The sequence below is a fragment of the Bison bison genome, unplaced genomic scaffold (genome assembly GCF_000754665.1).
Source record: "Bison bison bison isolate TAMUID 2011002044 unplaced genomic scaffold, Bison_UMD1.0 scf7180017864331, whole genome shotgun sequence".
Lineage (NCBI taxonomy): Eukaryota > Metazoa > Chordata > Mammalia > Artiodactyla > Bovidae > Bison > Bison bison.
The window spans coordinates 6862987-6890451 of NW_011494903.1; the positions used below are offsets into that span (position 1 = coordinate 6862987).

General features: G+C 40.2%; 1 protein-coding gene across 1 annotated transcript in view; it reads right to left on the reverse strand.

The window, feature by feature from the left end:
• The window catches only part of SPEF2 (sperm flagellar 2), a 202551-nt gene that overhangs the window by 98404 nt on the left and 76682 nt on the right, over nt 1–27465 (reverse strand). The window contains exons 12-18 of the mRNA XM_010853802.1: nt 25552–25633; nt 23348–23409; nt 20876–20979; nt 17602–17858; nt 12550–12658; nt 11240–11397; nt 2904–3083 (exon numbers count right to left, since the gene is read on the reverse strand). Coding sequence (XP_010852104.1) covers nt 2904–3083; nt 11240–11397; nt 12550–12658; nt 17602–17858; nt 20876–20979; nt 23348–23409; nt 25552–25633 — 952 coding nt within the window. The remainder of the gene's footprint in view (nt 1–2903; nt 3084–11239; nt 11398–12549; nt 12659–17601; nt 17859–20875; nt 20980–23347; nt 23410–25551; nt 25634–27465) is intronic.

The following is a 27465-nucleotide window of genomic DNA, read 5'->3' on the forward strand; positions in this document are numbered from 1 at the left end:
ACCTTCCAACTTCCTTTTCCCTCTATAGAAGCATTCTCCTTCCCTAGTCATATGAGGACTTATATAGGGCTTGCCATAGTTGCAGACCCTGCATTATCATTCCCTGCTAATTCTGAATAAACCCACCTTCACTGGAGAAATATCTGACACTCTATTCATTTCAGGTCAACAAACCCATATACAGTGTAGAACTGTCAGTTCAGTTCAGTTCAGTCGCTCAGACATGTCCGACTCTTTGGGACTCCATGGACTGCAGTACGCCAGGCTTCCCTGTCCATCACCAACTCCCAGAACTTACTCAAACTCATGTCCATTGAGTTGGTGATGCCATCCAACCATCTCATCCTCTATCATCCCCTTCTCCTCCTGCCTTCAGTCTTTTCCAGCATGAAGGTCTTTTCCAATGAGTCAGCGCCAAAGTATTGGAGTTTCAGCTTCAGCATCAGTCCTTCCAATGAATATTCAGGACTGATTTTCTTTAGGATGGACTGGTTCTATCTCTTTGCGGTCCAAGGGACTCTCAAGAGTCTTCTCCAACCACAGTTCAAAAGCAACAATTTTTCTGCACTCAGCTTCCTTTATAGTTTAACTCTCACATCCATACATGTCTACTGGAAAAACCATAGCTTTGACTAGACAGAACTTTGTTGGCAAAGTAATGTCTCTGTTTTTTAAAATGCTTTCTAGGTTGGTCATAGCTTTTCTTCCAAGGAGCAAGTGTCTTTTAATTTCTTGGTTGCAGTCACCATCTGCAGTGATTTTGGAGCCCCCCCAAAATAGTCTCTCACTATTGTAGAAATGTATTTGAGCAAAATGACCTTTAGTACTCAGTGTACAATGCTTCCTTCTTTACCCCATTTCTAACTTGGTTTTTTTTTTTTTTTTTTTTTAGTAAATCATTTCTCTTTTCTTCTCAACTTTTAAAGAAAATTGTAATTGGATGTTTGCTTTGGGCTTGTTCAGAAGTCTCTGGCTTTCAATTCTGAAAATGTGTTCTTTGAAAACCACTAAATTTTTTAATATAAATATAAATAAACCTGCTGGGAACTTCCCTCCATAAAACCGCTTATCCCAGATTCCCCGAGCTGTAAGGGCAGTGTGACCTGTGCTGTGGCACCATCAGCATCTATTAGCACTGAGATCTCCTCACAGTGATGCCTTGCGGTTGGAAGACAGTAATTAGGCCTCTGGGGGTGAACGCTTCTGTGCATTTTATTTTATTTATTTTTTAAAATGTATTTCTTTTAATTGCAGGCTAATTACTTTACAATATTGTAGTGGTTTTTGCCATACACTGACATGAATCAGCCATGCATTTTAAAAGCTCAGGCAGTAGCCCGGCCCTTGCGGGAAGAATGAGACAGATACATACAACCACTCTTTGAAGCAACAACAGCTTTATTATTCCTCCAAATGCACAGTATTCAACTATACAATTTTAAATTCACAAGCAAACTTAAGAAACTTAGAAGACTGCTACAGATTGGTTTCAGGGAATGGCTCCAGTACATAGAGACTCCTGGTCATGAGGCTGAGGTGAAGAAAGGGAGGGAAGGCCATGGTCTTGGGTTTGAGGCCTGGGTGGACAATGCCAGGCCCCACTGAGCCTCTGTGGAAATTGTCTTCCCCAGTTAAATAGCATTTTTAAGGTTTCCACTAGTCCTCCAGACCTCTGCTTTGTTTTTTAAAGGGAAATACTATGTATGTTTAATGAAAGGCTTTGTGCTTCATTGTTCACATGATAAAAACATTTTTGTGTATCTTGTCTTTAGTTAAGTCCCATTTTGTGGAATATAATGGTCTTTAGCAGACCATCATAAATGTTATTAAAGTTTTCAAATTTATTTGTTTAATATAAGTAAACTTAATTTTGAAAAATCAGACCCATCTCTGATCTCCATGAAGAAGAAAGATTATAGTCTTTAGAAATGTAATCATGACACAATAACAAGCAAACCTAGGTGGACTTGGTAACTGCACAGCTGACCACTTACGAAGCCAAAACCAGAAAATAAGTCACGTTTGTTTCATATACACAGCACTAAGTTGATCCTGTCACGCTCCCAGTATCATACATCCCAACAGTTGAGCATTTCACTTTTGTCATTATATATTCTACCATTTCATGGTCCATAGTGCTTAAGGATACAGAAAGAACTTAAGCTAAAAAATATCTCTCTATAAACTATCCATGTATGCTATATGTTGTAAAGATACAAGTTTACTGAGATGTCGGGAGCTTGTTTCTAGCCTTTTATAATTGCATAGCACAAAAGAATAACAGTTACATACGTATTCTAGCCTCTAATGGATGCTGTTGATTTGTTCCCTTATTCTTGTGGGCAACTGGTTATGTTCTCATTTTGGTAAGGAGGTCTCAGTGTCCATAAACTCAGCTCTACCACTCCAACAAACAGAAGTCTGTCCCCTTGATCTGCTCTATGCTCCTTATGGTTATTCTCTCTGTGCCTCCCCTTCTCTTGTCTGTGGTCTTATTCTAATCAGTAGATCTGGGCATGAGGATGCCCACATGGAGGGATCCCACGTGGTCAGGTACCTGCACTTTGGGACAGCTGTGCTCTCAGCTACTGCTGCCTCTCCACTTCATCTGAGCAGACAGCTTCCTTTCACATGACTGATGCTGTTCAAAGCCTGACTCTGCTGCTGCTGCTAAGTTGCTTCAGTCGTGTCCGACTCTGTGCGACCCCATAGGCTGCAGCTCACCAGGCTCCCCTGTCCCTGGGATTCTCCAGGCAAGAACACTGGAGTGGGTTGCCATTTCCTTCTCCAGTGCATGAAAGTGAACGCTACTGATAGATAAATGGACTGGTACTATTATTTACAACTCTTTCTAAGTGAAAATGAGAAACCTGTAGACAGGGTTAGCAATCACTGTCAGTCACCTGATGCTTGCTTTCCTTTCGCAGCAGGAGTTTTGGACCGCTCCTGTGGAAGGTGGACTTCTTTCTCTTTCTCTGGTTCCGGAGGGGGAGGAGGAGGAGGAGGAGGAGGAGGGGATGTCTTCTCAGTCAGGGAAACTTCTTCTTTTCTCTCAGCTTCCTTTTCTTCTAATTTCTTTTTCACTTCAAACAGGATGATAAGAATGGATCTTTATTAGCAACTCCAGACACCTACTATTTCACATAAACTAAGATAAACCTAACTTAATATAAAATTGCTCTCACTGAATTAAGGCTAAATTCATGTTTTAAATTATCCAGTCCTTAAAGCTGACATTTGACGTCATCTCTGTCTGGTTAGAAATACCATTTCCCCTGCCTCTGATGGAGATGGTGATGACGTGTGTGTGTGTGTGTGTGTGTGTGTGTGTGTATCTATAGCAGGTAGAAGACTTGCTGATAGGGTGCCGACTTTAAAACTAACAATCTAGAATTAGCTAATCTGCTGGGATAGGAAACTAAAGAATTACGTCAAATTTCCTAGTGGATAAACGAGGTGAAAAAAGCCTAAAGAGAAGGTGAAGGGCAATATGACAGAAGAGGTGAGGATTGGGAGGACATAGAAGGGAACAGAAAAGCATGCGGCACCAACTTCTAGGGGTAAATACATATAAAGCATTTAGAATGGTGCTCAGTACTCAAATAAGGCTTAATAAAATTCATCCATTCATGCACTAGCTAGTTATTAAATCTCAGTTGTGCCCTGAAGGAAAGGAAGCCTTATAACAATAAGATAAAACTATGCCAATACTGTGGGGTTCCCAGGTGGCACTGGTGGTAAAGAACCCATCTGCCAATGTAGGAGACATAAAAGACACAGGTTCAATCCCTGGGTAGGGAAGCTCCCCTGGAGGAGGGCATGGCTACCCACTCAGTGTTCTTGCCAGGAGAATCCCATGGACAGAGGAGCCTGGTAAGCTATGGTCCATAGGTTCGCAAAGAGCTGGACACGACTGAAGGGACTGAGTATGCATGCGAGCCAATACCATCAATAGGTAAAACTATAGCAATACTGTAAATAATAGTAATACAAACAATGCTAGGCACAGTTGTGGCTGCCAGAGATACAAAAGTAAAACAAAAGAGAAAAATCACTGCCTTGTGAAGCTTGCAAACCATAAACATGAATAAAGTAAGTCACATAAGAAGCTGGAAGGTGGTAAGTGCTCTAGAGAAAGTACGTAGAGCAGAGGGAAGGGCGTCAAGTGCTGTGGGGCAGCTTTTACAGTTTGTTTAAATGGCGTGCTTTGCAAGGTAGACCCACTGAGGAGGTGGCTATTGAGCAAAGACTTGAAGACACTGAGGGAGTGTGCGTTCCAGGCAGAGGAGACAGCCCTGGGGTGTTTCTGGATTGTCTAGGCTTCTATAATTGTTAGGGCCCTTTGCCCTTCCGGATTCAGGCTCACCTTACCCAGTGTGCCCTTCCCACCCTCCCTGACTTCCCAGGGCTCCACCCTGGAAATGGCCACAACTTTACCCCTGTACCAATGGCAGTGGATACCTGCACCCTTGTATGGCTATTTCTCCCATTGCCCTTAGATCGTTCTTTTCACCTTGGCAAGATAAGGAGGATTTGTTTTATTGGATTTTTTTTCAACCTGGAAATTAATGTCTTTTCTGATTATGAAAGTAATATATAATTATTGCCTTTAAAATTCAACAATGTAGACAAATAAGCTGAAAGAGAAATTTCTTGTTAATTCTCTTCGTCCTCCTTCTTCCCTCCTCATCAAAGACTGTATTATTGTTAAAGAGAAAACCATAAGCCCAAAATGGCATCACTTGTGCTAAATAAATAAAGTCCATGATACCAAACCTATACTACCTGCCTCAGTTGCAGTTTCTACCTTCCTCGTAATTTTAATCAATCAGTTTGGAATTTTCTGGTTGGCACCAATGAGATGATCTGTCATTTGGCCCTCTCTATATCACCTCCCCTCTTTATCAAAGAAGAAGAGTCAATCTGTATGGCAAAGACCCCTGCAGTTCCCTTCGCCCAAAAGATGTCCTGGCCCAAAGTAACCATTTTTTTCCCCTTTTGCTAAAGACTTCCCTGTTCCACCCTCGTGTCCCTCGTGTCTATGAAAACTTCTACTTTTTACTTCCCTTCAGAATGTTAGATGGGACACTGTTTGGTCAGGAATAGTTGAATAAAGCAAGTTAGAGCTTCAGATTTCCTGGGTTGAATTTTATTTTTTTATTAGCATATACTGTCACTATTTTCTGTGCTGCTGCTGCGAAGTTGCTTCAGTCATGTCTGACTCTGTGCAACCCCATAGACGGCAGCCCGTTAGGCTCCTCGTCCCTGGGGTGCTCCAGGCAAGAATACTGGAGTGGGTTGCCATTTCCTTCTCCAATGCATGAAAGTGAAAAGTGAAAGTGAAGTCTCTCAGTCGTGCCTGACTCTTAGCAATCCCATGGAATGCAGGCTACCATGGACGGAATGCTTTTCCGTCCATGGGATTTTCCAAGCAAGAGTACTGGAGTGGGTTGCCATTGCCTTTTAATAATTGTTGCTGTTGTTTTAATTGCTTAGTCATGTCTGACTCTTTTGTGACCCCATGGACTGCAGCCCATCAGGCTCCTCTGTCCATGGTATTTGCCAAGCAGGAATACTGGAGGGGGTTGCCTCCAGAAAATCTTCCCAACCCAGGGATAGAACCCATGGCTCCTGCATAGACAGATTCTTTACCACTGAGCCACCTGGACAGCTCAAATTTAATAATAGATATACTTTTAAAAACAAAAAAGGGAAAATTTAAATATAACCTGATTTTTCCCACTTAACAGTATATTATGCTTATTTTAAAACAGCAGACTGTTCATAGAAGTACCATATCCTTTTATTTTTTGTTTTTAACTTAATTAGGATGTTTAGTAACATGGACTAGGTAAATATTTATTATTTTAATGACAAAATATTTGTTAAAAATAATGAACGGATTGGAATGTAAATCTTAAATAAGTGGCAGTGGATTCTGTTCATGTAATAAGTGACTGGAATATAAAATCTTTAGGAGAATGTTGAAGTGATTCTGATAGCTGGAAAAAACACTGATTCAAATTTCTAGATGTTTGAAGCTACAGTTCAGTTCAGTTCAGTCGCTCAGTCATGTCTGACTCTTTGTAACCCCATTGACTGCAGCACGCCAGGCCTCCCTGTCCATCACCAACTCCTGGAGCCTACTCAAACTCATGTCCATTGAGTAGGTGATGCAATCCAACCAATCTAATCCTCTGTTGTCCCCTTCTCCTCTCACCTTCAATCTTTCCCAGAATCAGAGTCTTTTCCAATGAGTCAGTTCTTCGCATAAGGTGGCCAAAGGAATAGAGTTTCACCTTCAGCATCTGTCCTTCCAATGAATATTCAGGACTGATTTCCTTTAGGACAGACTGGTTCTATCTCCTTGCAGTCCAAGGGACTCTCAAGAGTCTTCTCCAACACCACAGTTCAAAACCATTAATTCTTCAGTGCTCAGCTTTCTTTATAGTCCAACTGTCACATCCGTATATGATGACTGGAAAAACCATAGCCTTGACTAGACAGGCCTTTGTTGGCAAAGTACTGTCTCTGCTTCTTAATATGCTGTCGAGCTTGGTCATAACTTTTCTTCCAAGGAGTAAGCGTCTTTTAATTTCATGGCTGCAGTCACAGTCTGCAGTGATTTTGGAGCCCCCCAAAAACAGTCTGTTTCCCACCCCAAAATAAAAACTGTTTCTACTGGTTCCCCATCTATTTGCCATGAAGTGATTGGACCAGATGCCATGATCTTAGTTTTCTGAATGTTGAGCTTTAAGCCAACTTTTTCACTCTCCTCTTTCACTTTCATCAAAAGGCCCTTTAGTTTTTCTTTGCTTTCTGCCATAAGGTTGGTGTAATCTGCATATCTGAGGTTATTGATATTTCTTCCTGCAATCTTGATTCCATTTTGTGCCTTATCCAGCCCAGCATTTTGCATGATGTACTCTGCATATAAGTTAAATAAGCAGGGTGACAATATACAGCCTTGATGTACTCCTTTCCCCATTTGCAACCAGTCTGTTGTTCCATGTCCAGTTCAAACTGTTGCTTCCTAACCTGCATACAGATTTCTCAAGAGGCAGGTAAGGTGGTCTGGTATTCCCATATCTTTCAGAATTTTCCACAGTTTGTTGTGATCCACACACTCAAAGACTTTGGCATAGTCAATAAAGCAGAAATAGATGTTTTTCTGGAACTCTCTTGCTTTTTCAATAATCTAGCAGATGTTGGCAATTTGATCTCTGGTTCCTCTGACTTTTCTTTTTTTTTGTATTTTATTATTTTATTTTATTTTTTAACTTTACAATATTGTATTGGTTTTGCCATATATCAAAATGAATCCGCCAATGGTATACATGTGCTCCCCATCCTGAACCTTCCTCCCTCCTCCCTCCCTATACCATCCCTCTGGGTCATCCCAGTGCACCAGCCCCAAGCATCGAGTATCATGCCTCGAACCTGGACTGGCGACTCATTTCATATATGATATTATACATGTTTCAATGCCATTCTCCCAAAGCATCCCACCCTCTCCCTCTCCCTCTCCCACAGAGTCCAAAAGACTGTTCTATACATCAGCGTCTCTTTTCCTCTGACTTTTCTAAAACCAGCTTGAACATCTGGAAGTTCATGGCTTACGTACTGTTGAAGCCTGGCTTGGAGAATTTTGAGCATTACTTTACTAGCATGTGAGATGAGTGCAATTGTGCGGTAGTTTGAGCATTCTTTGGCATTGCCTTTCTTTGGGATTGGAATGAAAACTGACCTTTTCCAGTTCTGTGGCCACTGCTGAGTTTTCCAAATTTGCTGGCATATTGAGTGCAGCACTTTCACAGCATCATCTTTTAAGATTTGAAAGAGCTCAACTGGAATTGCATCACCTCCACTAGCTTTATTCATAGTGATGCTTTCTAAGTCCCACTTGACTTCACATTCCAGGATGTCTGGCTCTAGGTGAGTGATCACACCATTGTGATTATCTTGGTTGTGAAGATCTTTTTGGTATAGTTCTTCTGTGTATTCTTGTCACCTCTTCTTAATATCTTCTGTTTCTGTTAGGTCCATACCATTTCTGTCCTTTATTGAGCCCATCTTTGCATGAAATGTCCCTTGGTATCTCTTATTTTCTTGAACAGATCTCTAGTCTTTCCCATTCTATTGTTTTCATCTATTTCTTTGCACTGACCACCGAAGAAGGCTTTCTTATCTCTCCTTGCTATTCTTTGGAACTCTGCCTTCAAATGGGTATATCTTTCCTTTTCTCCTTTGCTTTTTGCTTCTATTCTTTTCACAGCTATTTGTAAGGCCTCCTCAGACAGCCATTTTGCTTCTTTGCATTTCTTTTTCTTGGGGATGGTCTTGATCCCTGTCTCCTGTACAATGTCACGAACCTCTGTCCATAGTTCATCAGGCACTCTATCAGATCTAATCCCTTGAATCTATTTCTCACTTCCATTGTATAATTGTAAGGGATTTAATTTAGGTCATACCTGAATGGTCTATTTGTTTTCCCTACTTTCTTCAATTTAAGTCTGAATTTTGCAATAAGGAGTTCATGATCTGAGCCACAGTCAGCTCCCGGTCTTGTTTTTGCTGACTATATAGAGCTTCTTCATCTTTGGCTGCAAAGAATATAATCAATCTGATTTCAGCATTGACCATCTGGTGATGTCCACATGTAGAGTTTTCTCTTGTGTTGTTGGAAGAGGGTGTTTGCTATGACCAGTGTGTTCTCTTGGCAAAACTCTGTTAGCCTTTTCCCTGCTTCATTCTGTACTCCAAGGCCAAAGTTGCCTGTTATTCCAGATGTTTCTTGAGTTCCTACTTTAGCATTCTAGTTCCCTATAATGAAAAGGACATCTTTTTTGGGTGTTAGTTCTAGAAGGTCTTGTAGGTCTTCAGAGAACTGTTCAACTTCAGCTTCTTCAGCATTACTGGTTAGGGCATAGACTTGGATTACTGTGATATTAAATGGTTTGCCTTGGAAATGAAGAGAGATCATTTTGTCATTTTTGAGATGGCATCCAAGTACTGCATTTCCGAACCTTTTATTGACTATGATGGCTACTCCATTTCTTCTAAGGGATTCTTGCCACAGTAGTAGAGGTAATGGTCATCTGATTAAATTTACCCAATCCAGTCCATTTTAGTTCGTTGATTCCTAAAATGTTGACATTCACTCTTGCCATCTCCTGTTTGACCACTTCCAATTTCCCTTGATTCATGGACATAACATTCCCAGTTCCCATGCAATATTGCTCTTTACAGCATCAGACCTTGCTTCCATCACCAGTCACATCCACAACTGGGTGTTATTTTTGCTTTGGCTCTATCTCTTCATTCTTTCTGGAGTTATTTCTCCACTGATCTCCAGTAGCATATTAGGCATGTACTGACCTGGGGAGTTCATCTTTCAGTGTCCTATCTTTTTGCCTTTTCATATTGTTCATGGGGTTCTCAAGGCAAGGATACTGAAGTGGTTCACCATTCCCTTCTCTGTGGACCACTTTTTGTCAGAACTCTCCATCATGACCCTTTCGTCTTAGGTGGCCCTACAAGGCATGGCTCTTTGTTTCACTGAGTTAGACAAGACTGTGGTCCATGTGATTAATTGGTTAGTTTTCTGTTATTGTGGTTTTCAGTCTGTCTGCCCTTTGATGGAGAAGGATATGAGGCTTATGGAGGCTTCCACATGGGAGAGACTGACTGAGGGGAAACTGGGTCTTGTTCTGATGGGCCATGCTCAGTAAATCATTAATCCAATTTTCTGTTGATGGGTGGAGCTGTGTTCTCTCCCTGCTATTTACCTGAGGCCAAACTATGGTGGAGGTAATGAAGATAATGGTGACCTCCTTCAAAAGATCCCATGCATGTACTGCTATGAAAGTGAAGAGGAACTCAAAAGCCTCTTGATGAAAGTGAAAGAGGAGAGTGAAAAAGTTGGCTTAAAGCTCAACATTCAGAAAACGAAGATCATTGCATCCGGTCCCATCACTTCATGGGAAATAGATGGGGAAACAGTGGAAACAGTGTCAGACTTTATTTTTGGGGGGCTCCAAAATCACTGCAGATGGTGACTGCAGCCATGAAATTAAAAGACGCTTACTCCTTGGAAGGAAAGTTATGACCAACCTAGAAAGCATATTAAAAAGCAGAGACATTCCTTTGCCAATAAAGGTTCGTCTAGTCAAGGCTATGGTTTTTCCTGTGGTCATGTATGGATGTGAGAGTTGGACTGTGAAGAAGGCTGAGCACCGAAGAATTAATGCTTTTGAACTGTGGTGTTGGAGAAGACTCTTGAGAGTCCCTTGGACTGCAAGGAGATCCAACAAGTCCATTCTGAAGGAGATTAGCCCTGGGATTTCTTTGGAGGGAATGATGCTGAAGCTGAAACTCCAGTACTTTGGCCACCTCATGCGAAGAGTTGACTCATTGGAAAAGACTCTGATGCTGGGAGGGGTTGGGGGCAGGAGGAGAAGGGGACGACAGAGGCTGAGATGGCTGGATGGCATCACCGACTCAATGGACATGAGCTTGAGTGAACTCCGGGAGTTGGTGATGGACAGGGAGGCCTGGCATGTTGCGATTCATGGGGTCACAAAGAGTCGGACACGACTGAGTGACTGAACTGAACTGAACTTATGTACTGCTACACTCACTGCCCCCAACCCAGCATCAGGCCACCACTGACCCACACCTCTGCTGGAGACTCCTGGACACTCCCAAGCAAGTCTGGGTCAGACTTGTTGAAGCTACAACCTAGACTCAATTTGTTTTTGCTTTTCAATCTCAACTCTAGAGGTTACCTTCCTCCTCTCAGCCTAATTTCTGACTGTCAAAATAACATGTTAAGCCTTTTATATAATATATTTGTTTTGTGTGAAAGTTTCACATGGATGTTTTGGGGGAGTGGACATTTAGATGTGGAAGCTTGTCTTTCTAAGTGTGAACTCCTGGGTTCCCAAGGTGATCGCGGCTTACACTTATGCACTATTTCGGTGTCAGTTCACTGATAAATCATAGTAGTTAGGTCACAAATTTGGGGATGGGAGAAAGTATTCTACCAAGACAGTTTTAGAATCTTTGTGATATTGATAATTTTGACTATTTTTTATTATACCAAGAAATTACAGTTGTCAGTGAAGTCAAGTATGATTGATAAACAAAAGGGTAACATTTCATTTCTTCCTAAGCTCATCAAAACCACACATTACATTTTTGTTACATAAACTCAAAATTATAAAAGAATTATAATTACCTTTATTCTCTTTTTTCATTATTTCAGTCATAAACATTTCCTTTACTTTTTGGCACAATGACTGTTTATCTACTTCAGCATTGATTTTTATCAAAATGTTTTCTGGCTCTGTAAACCACTGCTCCAATGAAGGCCAGTTGTCCAGGAAGCCTACAATTCTGCAAAACCCAAATATTATATGAATATAATATCATGAATTATATGAATATCACATACTGAATATGTGAATATCACATACTGAATATATCATATATATCACACATCACATATGAATATCACATACTGATTGAAATGTTGAAGTAATATTAAGCATGATTTATCTAATGTACATGATGAAAAAACCAGCTGCCAATATATCTGAAAAAAGCAACTTTAAGAAGTCTACAGGCAATGAAATACATCCACTTTAAAGAAGACATCATTTAATGCCAACTAGCCATATGTTTTGAGGTATAGGAAAGAGTAAGAGAAGATTTGGAAATTCTACCATTTCAGGAAACTTTTGATGTGGGTTTAGTTTTCTAAATGAAGTTCTAAGGAAACATCACCTGTACTTATAGTAGACTGAGTACCCTTCTCCTGGCAGCTATAGCCTGAGCCACATAGGTTATCTACTTTTTCATAGATAGAGAAGTTCAAGAGACCCTTGAGTAAGTGTCGATGGTGGCGGTGGTTTAGTCAGTCACTAAGTCATGTCTGACTCTTGTGAGTCTACCAGACTCCTCTGTCCTTGGGAATTTGCTTTACTCAAACATACTCTTGGAATGAGTTTGGTCCTCTGAGAGTAGATAGGCTTCATGAATCAAATTCCTCTTTGTTGCCTCAACTCATGTTTTCAGAGTTCTCAAGTTTTCAAAACATTGTTTAATTTTGTCTAATTTTTCTTCTCCAATGAGCAAACTGCATACAACCAAAAGAATGCTTATTAAGCATAATTTAATTTTAGTTTTAGAACTACACTCTATAATCTGATGCCTAGATCTTTCAAATTCCAAGATCTTCGTTGGCATTTGTTGAAAGAGAGCTGAATTAGGATTCCCTCTAATGAACTTGTAAGTTCATGTAGCCATAAAGGGAAATGTTGCTTGATTTAATTCTTTTTTTCTGTGACTATGATGACTTATACTCTGAATATAAAAGCTAGCACACAAATATTTCACTCAATATCAAAGCTACTTAGTTTTGTTTTACCTATAAAACAGTGAACGCTAGGAAATACATTTTCCCCCTAGATCTGATGATTCTAAAGTGACTAGTTGGTAGTTTGTTCACAGGGCAAGAAACAAAAAGACAATGAGTTTTAAACTAACCTGTGCTGTATTTGATCTCTTAAATTCTGGTCCTCATCTGTATCTTTGTTTTTAGCAGCTACACGCTGATTGATATCTTCAAGAGGAGTTTCACTTGAAAATGCTTCAGCTATGATATTGAAATTACTTAATTAGACAATCTGCTACACCAATCAAAGTTGCAGTAGCACTGCCAAAATATACTGATACAAAAAAGCCAAATGAATATGGTCTTCCTCTTTGGCTGAATATTAATTAAAATGTTTAACAAAATACTGAAAAAGTAAAGTATAGTTTTGAGGTCAGAATTCAAATTTCCCTTAGAAATTAGGAGAAGGAGGTAAAATACAACATTTAAGAGGAGCTCTAGTTTCAAGGTAGAACATCTTGGGATTGATCATGAAGAGAAGGTACTGAAAAATGATGGTTTGTCATAAATAACAAACAAGGAAATCAATACCATGATGTAAAAATTAAGAATGAAATAACGGGGTAGCCATAGTCAAATATGCATGGTATTTGTCAATATTATATTAGAACACAATAATTTATCTTTCTAGACTTTATGATTTTTCCCTGTAGAAGAGACAGAAAGGAACATACCACAGGAGACCGAAGCCAAAACCAATTTCAACTCCTCTGATTGAGTCCTAGCAAGGATTAAGAACAATGTCCAGAATACTTATGAATTCAGAATAAATGGAAAATCATAAAGAGGGAAAGAAAGCCTTGAACTAGGTTAAAAGGAACTAGATTACTCAGTTAATGCAAGAGAACACTGAAGAGCAAATTAATAGCACTCAAGAAGATGAAGACCCCTCACAGGATACAGCAATCAATTGTCCTCCATCTATATTCATAATACAAAAAGAGGAAATTAGTTCATAAAACAGAATATGCTTTTAGATTATTCAGAAAACCCAAAGATGCTGACGACAATGAGTGATGGAAGAAGACTGTGGGAACTATCATGAACCATCCATGGTCACTAGCTCATTTTTGTCAAGGACTTCAGAACATGTATCAGCATTCTTCTCTTCCCAAACTGCACCCAGGCTTTGGACCCTTCCTCTTCTCTCCACATCACTAACATGGCCATATCTTGGATTTTTTGATCACCTCGAAGGGCTCCACCTCTGGAATGGCCCCATCTCTACAATATTAATGATCTATACCCTTATCTATACCCTTATTGTCCTGCCAGCACTCCTCTATAGTTGATGAGTCTCTATGACCCATCCCCCTAAATTTGTACATTGTTTTCCCCACATTGACAAGCACTATACTGACTTGATTTTATTATTTTAGCAAACCTGAGTTGCATGGTTGAACATTTCAACTTCTCTCCCTCATCTGACAACTTCAGTTTATATCTTTCTGCTGCACCAGCCTTAGATGATATCCATCTCTCTTTTTGACTTGTAACCTCACTGACTCTCTGGCTCAAAAATCAGCTGAGCTCTTTCATATAAGTGTACCCTTTCCTCAAACAGGGTGGGAGGCAGACAAAGACAGAGATGAGAAAGAGACAGAGAGGGAGAGAGAAAAGGAATACAATAACAATAATGATAAAAATATCCTGTTTCCATTGTTCTTTCCTTTTGTTCAGAGACAAGTTTCTTGAGAGGTATCTATATTCACACTCGCCACCTCCTCACCCCCATTCACATTCCGTTCCATAGCAATCCATCCTTCCCTGTCCCCCACTCCATTGAAACAGCTCTCCTTCTGGTTATCAAAGACATCAACCCAATGGAAATGTTTGTCTTTGTCTTACTTGATTTATAGGTAAAATTTAGCACACAGTTCTTAAATGTTTTTACACATACAGTCAGCCCTCCATATCGGTGGAGTCAAAAAACCACAGATTGAAAATATCTGGAAAACTAATTCCAGAAAGGGCCCAAAAGCAAAACTTGATTCTTCCAGGTGTAGCAACTATATAGCAGTCACATTGTATTAGGTATTATAAGTAATCTAGAGATGATTTAAAGTATACAGGAGGATGTGCATAGGTTATATGCAAATCTCATATAATTTTATATAAGAGACTTGTGCATCCTTGGATTTTGGTCGCTCAGTTGTGTCTCTTTGCGACCCCATGGACTGTAGCCTGCCAGACTCCTCTGTCCATGAGAATTCTCCAGGCAGGAATACTGGAGTGGGTTGCCATGCCCTCCTCTTGGTATCCAAATGGGTTCTGGAATTAATCCCCTGTGAATACTAAGGGAAGACTGTAGTACATTATTTTATGTCCACAACAAAACTTGTAAAGTAGGATTGCGATTCTAAAATTGGCCCCAAATGGCATAGTTTATAAATGAAAGAAAAAGCATTTGATTCCAGTTATCTCACTCCAAGTTCTGAATTTCTTTTTAAATTTTCAAACTGCTTATTGAACTATACCTTCCAAAAGAATGCATATGTGAATATACAGCTCAGTGGCTTCCCAAACTGAAAATAGCATAAATAGCACCGAGATCAAGAATCTTGAAAGCAAGTTGGATTGCTTTGAGTTGTGGGCTCTGTTCTGCCAATAAACAGCCATGGATTGGCAGTATCTTCACCAATCCTCAGATATCCTTGAACAAGAATAGGAAGTTAGCTGAACACCCATCACTACTGTCAGTGTAGTCCCTACTTCCTTGTATGGAGAGAAGTAAATTCTCCCTTTTGGAATTTGATGGACAGCATTCAGTGTAAAGTACTGTGCTCAAGAGCTGAAGTAGTACCTAATGGTTTTGTCCTTTTATTTAAATAAACAGTGAAAGGAAGATCTCAAAATTATACAAACTCAAAATAAGGAAGAGTCAAGTGCTCATGCTTTAAATGTCCACCTATAAATATAGGAGGAAATGATTCCCTAAGTCTCTCTTAGCCACAAATGTCATTATATTAGTTGTAACAGCAAACATATTGTACATATACAGTGTATAATAATATCATCTAATTCTTTAATTAATGAGGGAATCAGCAAGATATTACAACTAGTTCAAATGAAAATCTGAATAAGAGACATAGTCACAGACAGGAATGATAAAATAGATGGTAATAGAAGAAAAAACTGGTTACTATGTATAGAACAATGTCATACTTGAAATTATCTTTTTCAGCATATAGAAATTAACTATCTTAATTGAATAAAATTCATTTGTATGTCTATGGACAAGAATCATTTGAATAACCATCAATTTCTACAATTTATGGTTATAGAAGAGATGAGTTAAGCCAGTGAAAGGTACAGAATCCTATGAAACCAAATACTCCAAGGGGTCCTATAGACAATACTCAGTCTTCTAGTGAAAGAATATCCAATAATCTTTTGTTCATTTCAAAGTCTTCCACTGTTTTTCCTGATGTGTTTTCTGATGTCCTGCCACTCTTGTTCCTGATGCATGTACCGATTCGCTCGGTCATGTCCGACTCTTTGCAACACCATGGACTGAAGTCTATCAGGCTCCTCCGTCCATGGGATTTTCCAGGCAAGAGTGCTGGAGTGGATTGCCATTTCCTTCTCCAACCAGATTCTATACTAAGTGTTTAACATTTATCTCACTTAATATATGTGAGACAATAAGAAATGTATATTTGGTTTTTGTCTCCTGACACAGAGCTTTGAAAACCCTTGTAATTTCCTATAGCGGTAAGAGGAGGGTTTTTATATTATATTATTCATAATTAGCCTCTTTCAACCTTATCTGAGTTTATGCCAAAGACGTGACTCTTGGGAGGGTGGAGCCCTTCTGCCTGAGCAACCAGCTGACCACAGAGTAGAAATTTCAGTCCTAACCCCAGGTCTCTAGGGATGGGAAGAGGCTAGAGGCTGATCACCAATGCTCAGTTATATAGTCAGTCATACCTACATAATGGAACTCCCATAAAAACTCTAAAGAAGGGGTTCAGAGAGCTTGTGGGTTGGTGAATGCATCCATGTGCCAGGAGCGTGTCACACACCAGACTCCACGGGGGAAGGGCCTGAGCTTGGAATTCTTCCACACTCTGCCCTGTGTACCCCTTCAACTGGCTGTTCATTTGTATCTTCTATGTCAGTCTTTACAACGAAACAGTAGTAGTAAGTACAGTGCTTCCCTGAGTTCTGTGAGTCATTACAGATAATTATAGATAATCCATCAGACCTGAGGAGGGGTCATGGAAACCCCTAATTTATAGTCAAGTCAGACAGAAGCGTGGGTAACCTGGGGATCCACTGCACTGAGGCAGACATCTGAAGTGGGAAGAAGTCTTGTGGGACTGAGCCAACTGTGAAAATCTGTGATAACTCTGGGAAGTTACTGCCAGGATTGAATTAAATTCTAGGACACCCAACTGGTGTTTATTAAGAACTGAAGAACTGGGTGGTAGGGAAAACCCATACACCTTTGGTGTCAGAAGTGTTGTGAGCAATGAAACAGTTTCCCTTTAATTATCCAGTAATAATGCAATGAGCCATTCTATTATATATATTGTGAGATGGAGGTTTAGAAGAAAGAAAGAATTAGCTTTCCAAAGGTCAAATGCCTAAATAACTTGCAAAGCTAAGAATGTGTGCTCTTACCCATAACTACTTAATTTATGGAATAAAGTGATATTTTCATCTTGAAAGACTATTTGACCTCATGATGTAAGGACTTCAGTCAACTGATAACTGCTCCTCAGTTAATACACAATCCAAGGGAAGGATGTTAGCAATCTTTGCTTGTAGCCCCAATGTGGTTCATGAACTTCACTAGAGTAACACATCAAGATATACTAAGTAGCCATGAGAAGCTCCTTCATTCATGCAAGTCTCAAAGAGGGCACCTCAGGGCCAGGGGAGCGGCCAAGTTGTTGGAAGGGTTGAATGAGATGCTTTCGGTCACTATGGAATTCTCTACTAGCTTCAGGTTTGGGCTAGAGTGCTGAATACAGACAGAACAGGAGGCAACTAAGCTGTGCTAGGTAATTCTTTGGAAGTCAGAAATGGATTCTTTATTATCCACTTACAATTGTAAATGGGAATATTCACCATTTCAAAGAAAAGTAAAGAACTCTGAATTACATAAAAGGACATTTTTAGAAAGGTGTCCAGCTTACCCATGATGTCATTCATGCGATTCAGTGAGGAATTATCTGAAATGTCTAATAACATGACAAAATCAAATGCAGAAGGGGGAAGAGGCACTTCTTTGGAAGCTGTAGGGTCAACAGCTAATGTGGATGTGCGTGATTTCTTTCCCTCCAGTTCTATGAGGTTTCTGTTGTAGCCTGTGAGTGCTTCCTCCAGAAGCTTTGCTTGGTTTAATGTCATTGGAAAGCCATCCAGGATCCAGCCTTTATACATAGGTATCTGACTAAATTAAAGAAAGGACAAATAATTAATAGTTTGATAGATACAAGTCCCTTTAGAAATAATAACACAATGAATCTTGACTTTATCTTTCTTTCAACCTCACATTAACCTCTTTCTGCATAAATTTTACTTCTTTACAGCCAAAATTGGGCTTCCTGGTGGCGCTGATGGTAAAGAATCTGCCTGCCAATGCAGGAGCCACAGGAGACTTGGGTTCCATCCCTGGGTTGGGAAGGTCACCTGGAGGATGGCATGGCAACCTACTCCAGTATTCTTGCCTGGAGAATCCCATGGACAGAGGAGCCTGGTGGGCTACAGTCCATAGGGTCGCACAGAGTTGGGCATGACTGGAGTGACTTAGCACGCACACACAGCCAAAATTAGGCTTCCTATTGTACCACAAACACTGCCTTGCTCAAAATCCTTCTGTGGGTCCCTGCTGCCCTCCAAATCCATTCCAGAAACCACAACGTGGTATTTAAAATGTACTAGCCACAACTTGCTCCCCTTTAACTTCTCTCTCACAGTTTTGAACCATTCACTTTGAACACACCAATCTCCTCGCTGTTACGTGCATATAAATAGTACTTTCTAGCTGCGTTCATAGGCTGTTCCTCTTTAGAACATCAATTTCCTCATTTATACAGCAGGATAACATAACATACCTCACAGAATGCTGGTGAGGACGAACTGAAATAATACATTTTAAGAACTCAGCACAGAATTTAGCATATGGTGGAAACTCACATCGCCAACCTGGAAGGTTCTTCCTACCCCACCCAATCCAGCATGGAGTCATAAGAGCCTGATCTGAACTCCTTTGGATTCTCATTCACTTCCTCACACAATTGGTTAACTCTTACATTTCTTGACTTAGAAAAATTCAAGTGTGTCTTCTTTATCTCAACTAAATTCTAAGTTGCTGAAATGTAAGGATCATTTCTTCAGTTTTTGCATTCAATGTCATATCCTTTACAGACAATAGGTGCTCCAAAAACTATTATTTTAGTTCTTTAAATTGGAACACAACTTCAACTTTGCTCTTGCAAAATCCTTAAATTATGTACAATTACGACTTTGACTTTTGGGTGAAAAATTATAATTTCATTTCTTTCTCCATTAAAACTCATTTAAACACTTAGAATTCCCTTTCTAAAGGTTTGGAAGTGTGTTTTGGTGCCTGTGTATGATCCTTCTGACAGTGTGGCAAGGAAGGAATGGGAAAACTCAGGTTCAGAGAGGTTTAATTAATTACTTGTTCAAAGTCACAAAAGTGCAAGTGACCCCAAATCTAGTGATCTTTCCATAGTATTAAGCTGCCTTCAGGTCACTGCTTCTATTACTCCTATTAGGCTATGAAGGGCAAGGAAAGCCTGCATTTTGCTTTTATGACTTTTTTAGAGCATGGCAAACATTCTTCAGAGAATGGGATTGTTAATTCATTGGCCTCAGTCTGAGAAGAAACTTCTTGAGCACTTTACCAGATCTGAGGAACCTTCTCCCACCTCCTGTCTCAGGAGCTACTTCAAGGGGAGGAGGAGGCCAAGGCATGCTTGTCAGACTGTAGTATGAGGACACCAGATGACAGGGAATGAGGAGACTTCCGCTTTGGCTACGCCACTAACCTGTCATGTGACTGGACTGCCCAGCTGAACTGCCACGTGCCTTCCTTTCCTTATCGAAGAAGGATGCACTTGGACTAAATGGAAGGCTCTCAGGCTGATGGCAATTCTCTGAACATGTCTCAGGTGCAGAGAGGATGGTGGTAGCGGGAAGGTAGCAGAGTTCTGAGGGTGGGGTGTAGACACTCCAACTCCATGGAAACCAAAGCTAAGATCCATTTTAGAGCTGATGCTCTTCATTCGCAATTTTCTTTGAATGATGAATGCCATGGCTAAGACATGTTTTAGTCCAGTTTTTGAAAAATGCTACAATTGTTAGAATGAGATCCCTTTCAGCTTTGGGAATAGCATCCCTGTGGCCAAGTTTCTTCAAAAAAGCAATCAGTCCAAGGTGTATCGCCACTGAGAGGCAACTTAAACCTTGAATGAAGCCTCTTAAGGAAACTCGAAAGGGAGAGTCCATTGCAGATGCCCAGGAAAAATTCTCCAAAGCCTCCTGTCTTCATTCTCTTGGTCATAATGTTTCCCAAGCAGCACAACCCCCAACCCCTCACCCACTCAATGCTCTGCAAAGGTCTTTCACATGAGCCTTTTTTCTTTTAGCATCCTGCTCTGCCTCATTTCTTTATTGCATGAATTAATTAACCGAGCCGCTATGGCTTTTTAAAATTTCTCTCTTTTCTCAATTGTAAAGGAGGGCTGACGAGAATCTTTTTTTTCTTAGAAAGGAGGAATCACAAAATTATAGCCTATTTAAATTTTTTTCTTTATCCTATCACATACCACCTCTGTGCTATGCATATGCTATTCCTTGCCTGTGCAACCTCTACTTTCTCCTTGCCTTCCTACCCTGTGCTGCCTGGCCTTTGGACCCCTGGGATCACTCTCTCCTCCCAAAACACAAAATGAGGAAGCACTTTGGCCCAAGGCCATATAGTGAGGGTTTCTCCTCTCCCAAACCTGTCCCGTGCTTTTCCAATTGTCTAATTTCTCCTTGAATTCCCCATACAGAATAGAACTTGGGACTTCCCTAGTGGTCCAGTGGTTGAGAATCTGCCTCCTAATGCAGGACACACGGGTTCCATCCCTGGTCAGGGAACTAAGATCTCACATACCCTGGGGTAACTAAGACTAAGAATCACAAGGAAGACCCAGCACAGCTGAAAAAAAGAGAACAGAACCTAACTAGAAGTCCCATCTGGGTGAGTGAAGTCAAGTTTGAAAAAGGGAGGAAAGTGAAATACAGGCATGAAAATCACAAAATACATCTTTTTCTTTCTGTATATATTCATTAGATATTAAAAATTAAAATGACTTCTATATTATTCTTTATAAAGCTCTACCTGCTAATATATTAAAAGACATAAGAAAGAAATTGTGGTACATAGATACATACTTAATGGCATTTACCATGATGCTGACTAGCAATATATCAGATACGCTCTTTCCTTTCTTCAGCAGCCTTTCTGATTTTGCACCAAGCTGAGCACGCACAGTGAGCTGTGAAAATAAACAAGGGATGGTAGGGAAGAGCTCATTTAAAAGCCAGATTCTAAATATCTGGAGGGGAAAAAAATTAAATGGTCATGTCCTCTGGTGAAGACACTGATCCTTTAGTACAATTCTGGAATCCAGCAAGCAGTTAAGGAAAATACAGATGTGGGAGCTCCTCCTCTAGCTCCTTCCTTTACAAGATCTTCCTCTTTAATTCTTAGTTGCTCTGGTGTCCCCAGATTTCATCCTCTAATATGTTAAATCAAAGAGATTGGGGCTTTCGGCTTGAGTTCTAGTCACTCATGCCACGAAGAGGGAGCATGCCTTCTGGGGTGACCTGTGTAAGCCTGACTTTTGCCCACTGAAGTTCTCTTCTATCAATGGTCAAATCTGATATATTTCTTCCTTTTCCCTTGTAGTTTATTATAAGATGTTAAATATAGTTCTCTATTTTACACAGTAAATCTTTGTTGTTTACTTTATATACAGTAGCATACATCTGTTAATCCCATACTCCCACACTATCCCTCTCCTATCTTCCTCTCTGGTAACCATAAGTTTGTTTTCTAAGTCTGCAAGTTGTTTCTGTTTTATAAATAAATTCATTTGATAGAATATAATATTTGTCTTTCTCTGACTTACCTCACCTGTTATGATAATCTCTAGATCTTTCCATGTTGTTGCAAATGGCATTATTCCATTCTTTTCTATGGCTGAATAATACCGTTTGCTTTTCTGATGCCTGATTTTGGCCCTCAGATAGTTAGCCTTTCTATTTTTTCCAGCATTTATATTGTTAGATGAACAGAACATCCCAAGCGTCTATCCTGAACTCGGCCACTAGAGTGAGCGTTTTATGAGTCAAATGATACTATGTGCTAGTGTGCTCAATTCTTTGCAATCGCATGGACTGTAGCCCACCAGGCTCCTCTGTCCATGGGATTTCCCAGGCAAGAATACTGGAATGGGTTGCCGTTTCCTATTCCAGGAAAACTTCCCAACCTAGGGACTGAAATCGAGTCTCTTGTGTCTCCTGCATTGCAGGCAGATTCTTTACCTACTGAGCCATCGAGGAAGTCTCTATTTAAACCCTGCAAAGACTCCCCTGGACTCTCAACGTCCTCATCATGGCCTCCATGACCCTAGCTGACCTGATTCCTCTCCCTTCCTGCTCACCTCTCTAACCTCCTCCCTTCTCTTCCCCTACCTTGCTGCACAAGCACCTTTCTGCCTCAAGGCCATCACTCAGCTCTTCTGGTGACCTGAAATGGTTCCCCAGAGCCAGTGGCTGATTCTGTCAATCGTCTTTCAATCTGTTTAAACCTCACTCTCTCAAAGCCATCTCCCTGACTCTACTTTTTCTTTTCAGGTGACATCATCAGCATCTGCTGGTTCATATAAACTCATTTACATATGAGTTTATGGTCCCTCTCTTTTAGACTGTAAACTCCTTAAAGTTTGGGAGCCCTGTCACTTTTGCTCACTGATATACACTCCCACCTCAGATTATAAGACATGGAACAAAGTATGCCCTTAGCACTGAATTGAATGTGGAACACAGGAGATTTGTAATTCAATAAATGTAAATATAAAAATATATTTAGTATTTATGCTAATTTATATTCCAAAAATACAGAGAAAAAATTATGAGTTCCTTTTGATCATTTTCTCTAAACTCATTTTTCTCCCTATATGTCATCATGTTTATAGCTTGGTGTATATTCTTCCAAAACTTTTTCTATCTTAAAGCAGTTTTGAAATCTAAAATATTACAAAATTGATTTCCTTGGGGGGGGGAAACAATAAATTAAAAAATATACTTTTATTTATTTACCTTAATTATATTTTATAAAATCCTACTTGATTAATCTGACCATTCTATTTGACCATTATATTTCCATATATAGTAAAGCAATCCTATATATGGAAATATTAGTTTTCATTAAAAGCAATAGTTGGCAAATTGTTGTAAACATTTTTTCAGGGGTTAATGAAAAATTTTTCAGAGTCACCAATAGGTCTAAGGATAAATTCTGGAAAAAATTTAAAGGTAAAGAGATTGTGAAAGAAATAAAAATAATAAGTGGTAAAGAAAAACACATCAATATAAATTTGGTATAAGTCTAAAATTTTTAAAAGCATGTGTTTACTTTCTTACCAGGAGCAACTGAAAGCAATTTCCACTGCTTTAGATGCAAACTATATTAAAGATATAAAAAATATCAAATAAACTCAGGTTTAATATTTCATCATCAGGTTTAAGCCAAAGAGGAGCATATTGCTATTTCATATGAAAATGAAAATGCTACGAAAAGGCTATGAATCACAACACATTTCAATATGCTAGTAGCCAAAATTAGATTATAGTACTTACTTCAGAGAAACTATCACTCGCTATGACTTCTTCAGCTTTTGCTGCTTTTCTAGCATCGGTATCTAGCAATGGAAAAAGTGATGAGAATATACTCCGGTACTGACAACTAACAGCCATGTTAGTATTTGACCATCTGTGGTTTTGGACCTACGGGTTATTGGATTTAGCTGTGTCTGAGATACGCAGAGGAAGGAAGTAAAAGCAGCAGCCCAGCATGGCATTTACCTTCATTTCACAACATTAAATCCTGGCCACTGTGTGGCTCCGTGTTTTCTATTTGTTTTCTTCCAGTGTGGCTCACTCATAACAATATCATTAGAAATACTTTAGTACAGTTTCTCTTCTTGGAAAACGAGCCAAAAATATAATTAGTTAACTATATCTTTACTTTCCTGTATTCTTCCCTGGAGAATCCCACAGATAGAGGAGCCTGGCAGGCCACAGTCCATGAGGTCGCAAAGAGCTGGACACGACTAAGTGATTTTCACGTTCACATTACTTTCCTGGGTTGTCAAATTATAGGTAATAAACATGTCTGAAGGTGGAAAATTCTAGAAGTCAGAGATTTTTTAGTTCAATTCTATGTAAAAAATTAGTTTTCAGAGTCTTTTTATAATTTACTGGACTTTCATAATCAGATCAGATCAGATCAGTCGCTCAGTCGTGTCCGACTCTTTGCGACCCCATGTATCGCAGCACGCCAGGTCTCCCTGTCCATCACCAACTCCCGGAGTTCACTCAAACTCACGACCTTCGAGTCAGTGATACCATCCAGCCATCTCATCCTCTGTCGTCCCCTTCTGCTCTTGCCCCCAATCCCTCCCAGCATCAGAGTCTTTTCCAATGAGTCAACTCTTCGCATGAGGTGGCCAAAGTACTGGAGTTTCAGCTTTAGCATCATTCTTTCCAAAGAACACCCAGGGCTGATCTCCTTCTGAATGGACCGGTTGGATCTCCTTGCAGTCCAAGGGACTCTCAAGAGTCTTCTCCAACACCACAGTTCAAAAGCATCAATTCTTCGGTGCTCAGCCTTCTTCACAGTCCAACTCTCACATCCATACATGACCACAGGAAAAACCATAGCCTTGACTAGACGAACCTTTGTTGGCAAAGTAATGTCTCTGCTTTTGAATATGCTATCTAGGTTGGCCATAACTTGCCTTCCAAGGAGTAAGCGTCTTTTAATTTCATGGATTTTCATAATAGAATGTCATAAAATACTTAACAATAGTTTAAAAATCAATTAGAATTATCCTGTAAGAAACAAATAACTGAAACAAGGGACAGCTTATATTTTTTTAAAAGACAGGAAACTTGGCCTCTCTGGCAGAATTGCCTGCTTATAATAAACATGCATGTTGTCCAAGGTTGATGGCTATTATGGTGATGGTACTGTGCTTAGTTGCTCAGTCATGTCTGACTCTTTGTGACCCCATGGACTGTAGACAACTAGGCTCCTCTGTCCATGGGATTCTCCAGGCAAGAATACTGGAGTGGGTTGCCATTTCCTTCTCCAATGGTGATGGTACAGAGGGAACCAAATTTTATGCAATGATTAAATATGGCAAAGCCTTAACTAGCACAAATAGAAAACATATTCAAGATTTAAAATTGTTTTCCTTCAGTGGTTTTACCAAGGATCTGTAGGACTGAAGCCCAGATCCCAAGGAAGATAATGTTTTGTTGGGTTTGAGAAGCTTGGTTCTATTTGCTTTGCACAAGGCTGAGAATAAATGTTAACTTTTATAATATCTGAGGAACCACTGTTGAGTGGGTGGATGAGACAGAGCCACAGCCTCCCTCACCACAGTGAACGAAAGCGGCTGCGAGCAGACAGCACAGTGGTACACGCCCACCTGCGGAGGTGAGAAGAAACAGTAACTGCTGTCTCCCTGCAGAGCCAGGAAGAGTGACGATGATTTGGCCTGGCTGTTTTCAAAACCACAACAAAACTGAGCAACTACTTGAAGGGATGTGAGAAGATTCCTTTGAAATTGTCGTCTCTTATCGCCAGCGGCAGACAGTGGCTAGGGACAGCTGTGTTGATCTTGTCCTGTCTGTCTTGTGACCACTTAGACAATTGTGTAACCCTCCCCATCTCTCCTCTCTTGTCCTGAAAGCTGGTTTGTGCTCACATCCATGTGCTCCTACTATTAGTCTCACTTATGTAAATGATGGATGATTTGTTTTGATATCTTACTTACCAAGTCTGGTTTTATCTTCTTTTTTTGGTAGTGCTTCAGCTAAAGATCCATCTTGCACGTCCTTTGGGGAGGAAGTACATGCCTGCACACATGGAGAGATTTTAACATTGTCAGATTTTAATAACATTCTTGATTTTACTTCTGTAAGTAAGGTTTACAACCATGGACTCATTAATCTAAAACATTAATGATATTAGGAAGAACTGAATGAGTTCTGGAAATGAATACAATTTGTTGATAATTGTACTTAGAGAAACACATAGTAACCTGTGGTATAATCTGTCTATCAGCTGGTCTTCAGTTTCTATGTAAAATACACAACTGCCATTTGGAAAGGATAATGGGAGCTGAGAAAGAGGTAGAGTTTGTGGAAAACCACCTTAGAAAGATCAGACCTAGAGGGGTCAGTTATAGCCATAATGAAAATAAAGAAAAAATATGTACATTATCTATTACCTCATCAATTAGAATACAGAGTACCACAACACAGAAGAAGAGGCAGCCCACAATGAAGAAAAACCCTCCCAGTTATTTTCAGAATCATGGTTAAATGGTATTTTCCTTGCAGCTCATGCAAATGACCTGGATTAGAGTCTCTGTTAATTTATTCAATTTCAGAGACAGCATAAGGTAGGGAAAAGAACAGTGGATTTAGAATCTGGGATTCCTCAAAGCCTAACCATCAACAAGCCTCTAATGCCAAATGAATCAATTCATGCTTAGAACTGCTACTATTTCCCTTTAAAAGAGCAGATTAGACTATATCTGGTGCTGGAGAAGACTCTTGAGACTCCTTTGGACAGCAAGGAGTTCAAATCAGTTAATCCTAAAGGAAATCAAGTCTGAATATTCACTGAAAGGACTGATGCTGAAGCTGAAGCTCCAATAGTTTGGCCACCTGATGGCAAAGAGCCAACTCATTGGAAAAGACCCTGATGCTGGGAAAGATTGAAGGCAGGAGGAGAAGGGGACAACAGAGGATGAGATGGTTGGATGGCATCATCAACTCAATGGATTTGAGTTAGAGCAAACTCTGGGAGATGGTGAAGGACAGGGAAGCCTGGCATGCTGCAGTCCATGGTGTCACAAAGAGTCAGACATGACTTAGCAAATGAACAATAACAAGACCACATCATAATTCTCAACGTGGGGCCATACTCTCCAAGTTCCTGCCCTAGACTCTTTACGTAATAAGCAAGATGCAACACTGATGGAAACAGTAATGCAAGTAAACCATAAGAAAACTTGCCCTACCAGTCACCCCCCAAAACTGAGATGTATTAGTCTAATCAGAGGTCTGCAAACGACGATCCCTGGACCAAAATAGGCTGGTTGTTTATACACAGTCCATAAGCATCACTCCAGGGAATAGCACTGCAAGGCGTCCCCCTCGCCATCTGTCTGCTCCTCTCCAACACCTTCCTTGGCTGCTGCCCAGGACCTGCACTGGGCTGCATCTACAAGACGGGGACTTGCTGCTGGCCACTGCCAAACTTTCAGTAGTGGAATTCTACTCTGAGAGCTGATCACTTCGTGAACTTTCCCAAAATGCCGACGTCTCACCCCTCCCCCAAGCCCTTACAGTTGAGCCTTCCACCCCCTTACCTTACAAATGGACATGAATTTGAGCAAACTCCAGGAAATAGTAGAGGACAGAGGAACCTGGCATGTTGTAGTCCACGGTGTTGCAAAGAGTTGGACACGACTTAGCGACTGAATGAACCCCCTTACCAACCAGTGGTTCTTTCTTCAGGAGAATGCCTGAGCTGATGGTAACTGAGCTCAAGTCTAGCCCACCATACTGGATGGCCCACCTAGGTAATGATATGTGTGTGTTTGTGTGTATGTATTAGGACAGTGGGGATGGGGGTTGAAATTTTCTCTCTTGTTATGTAAGTATCCATGTAATATATC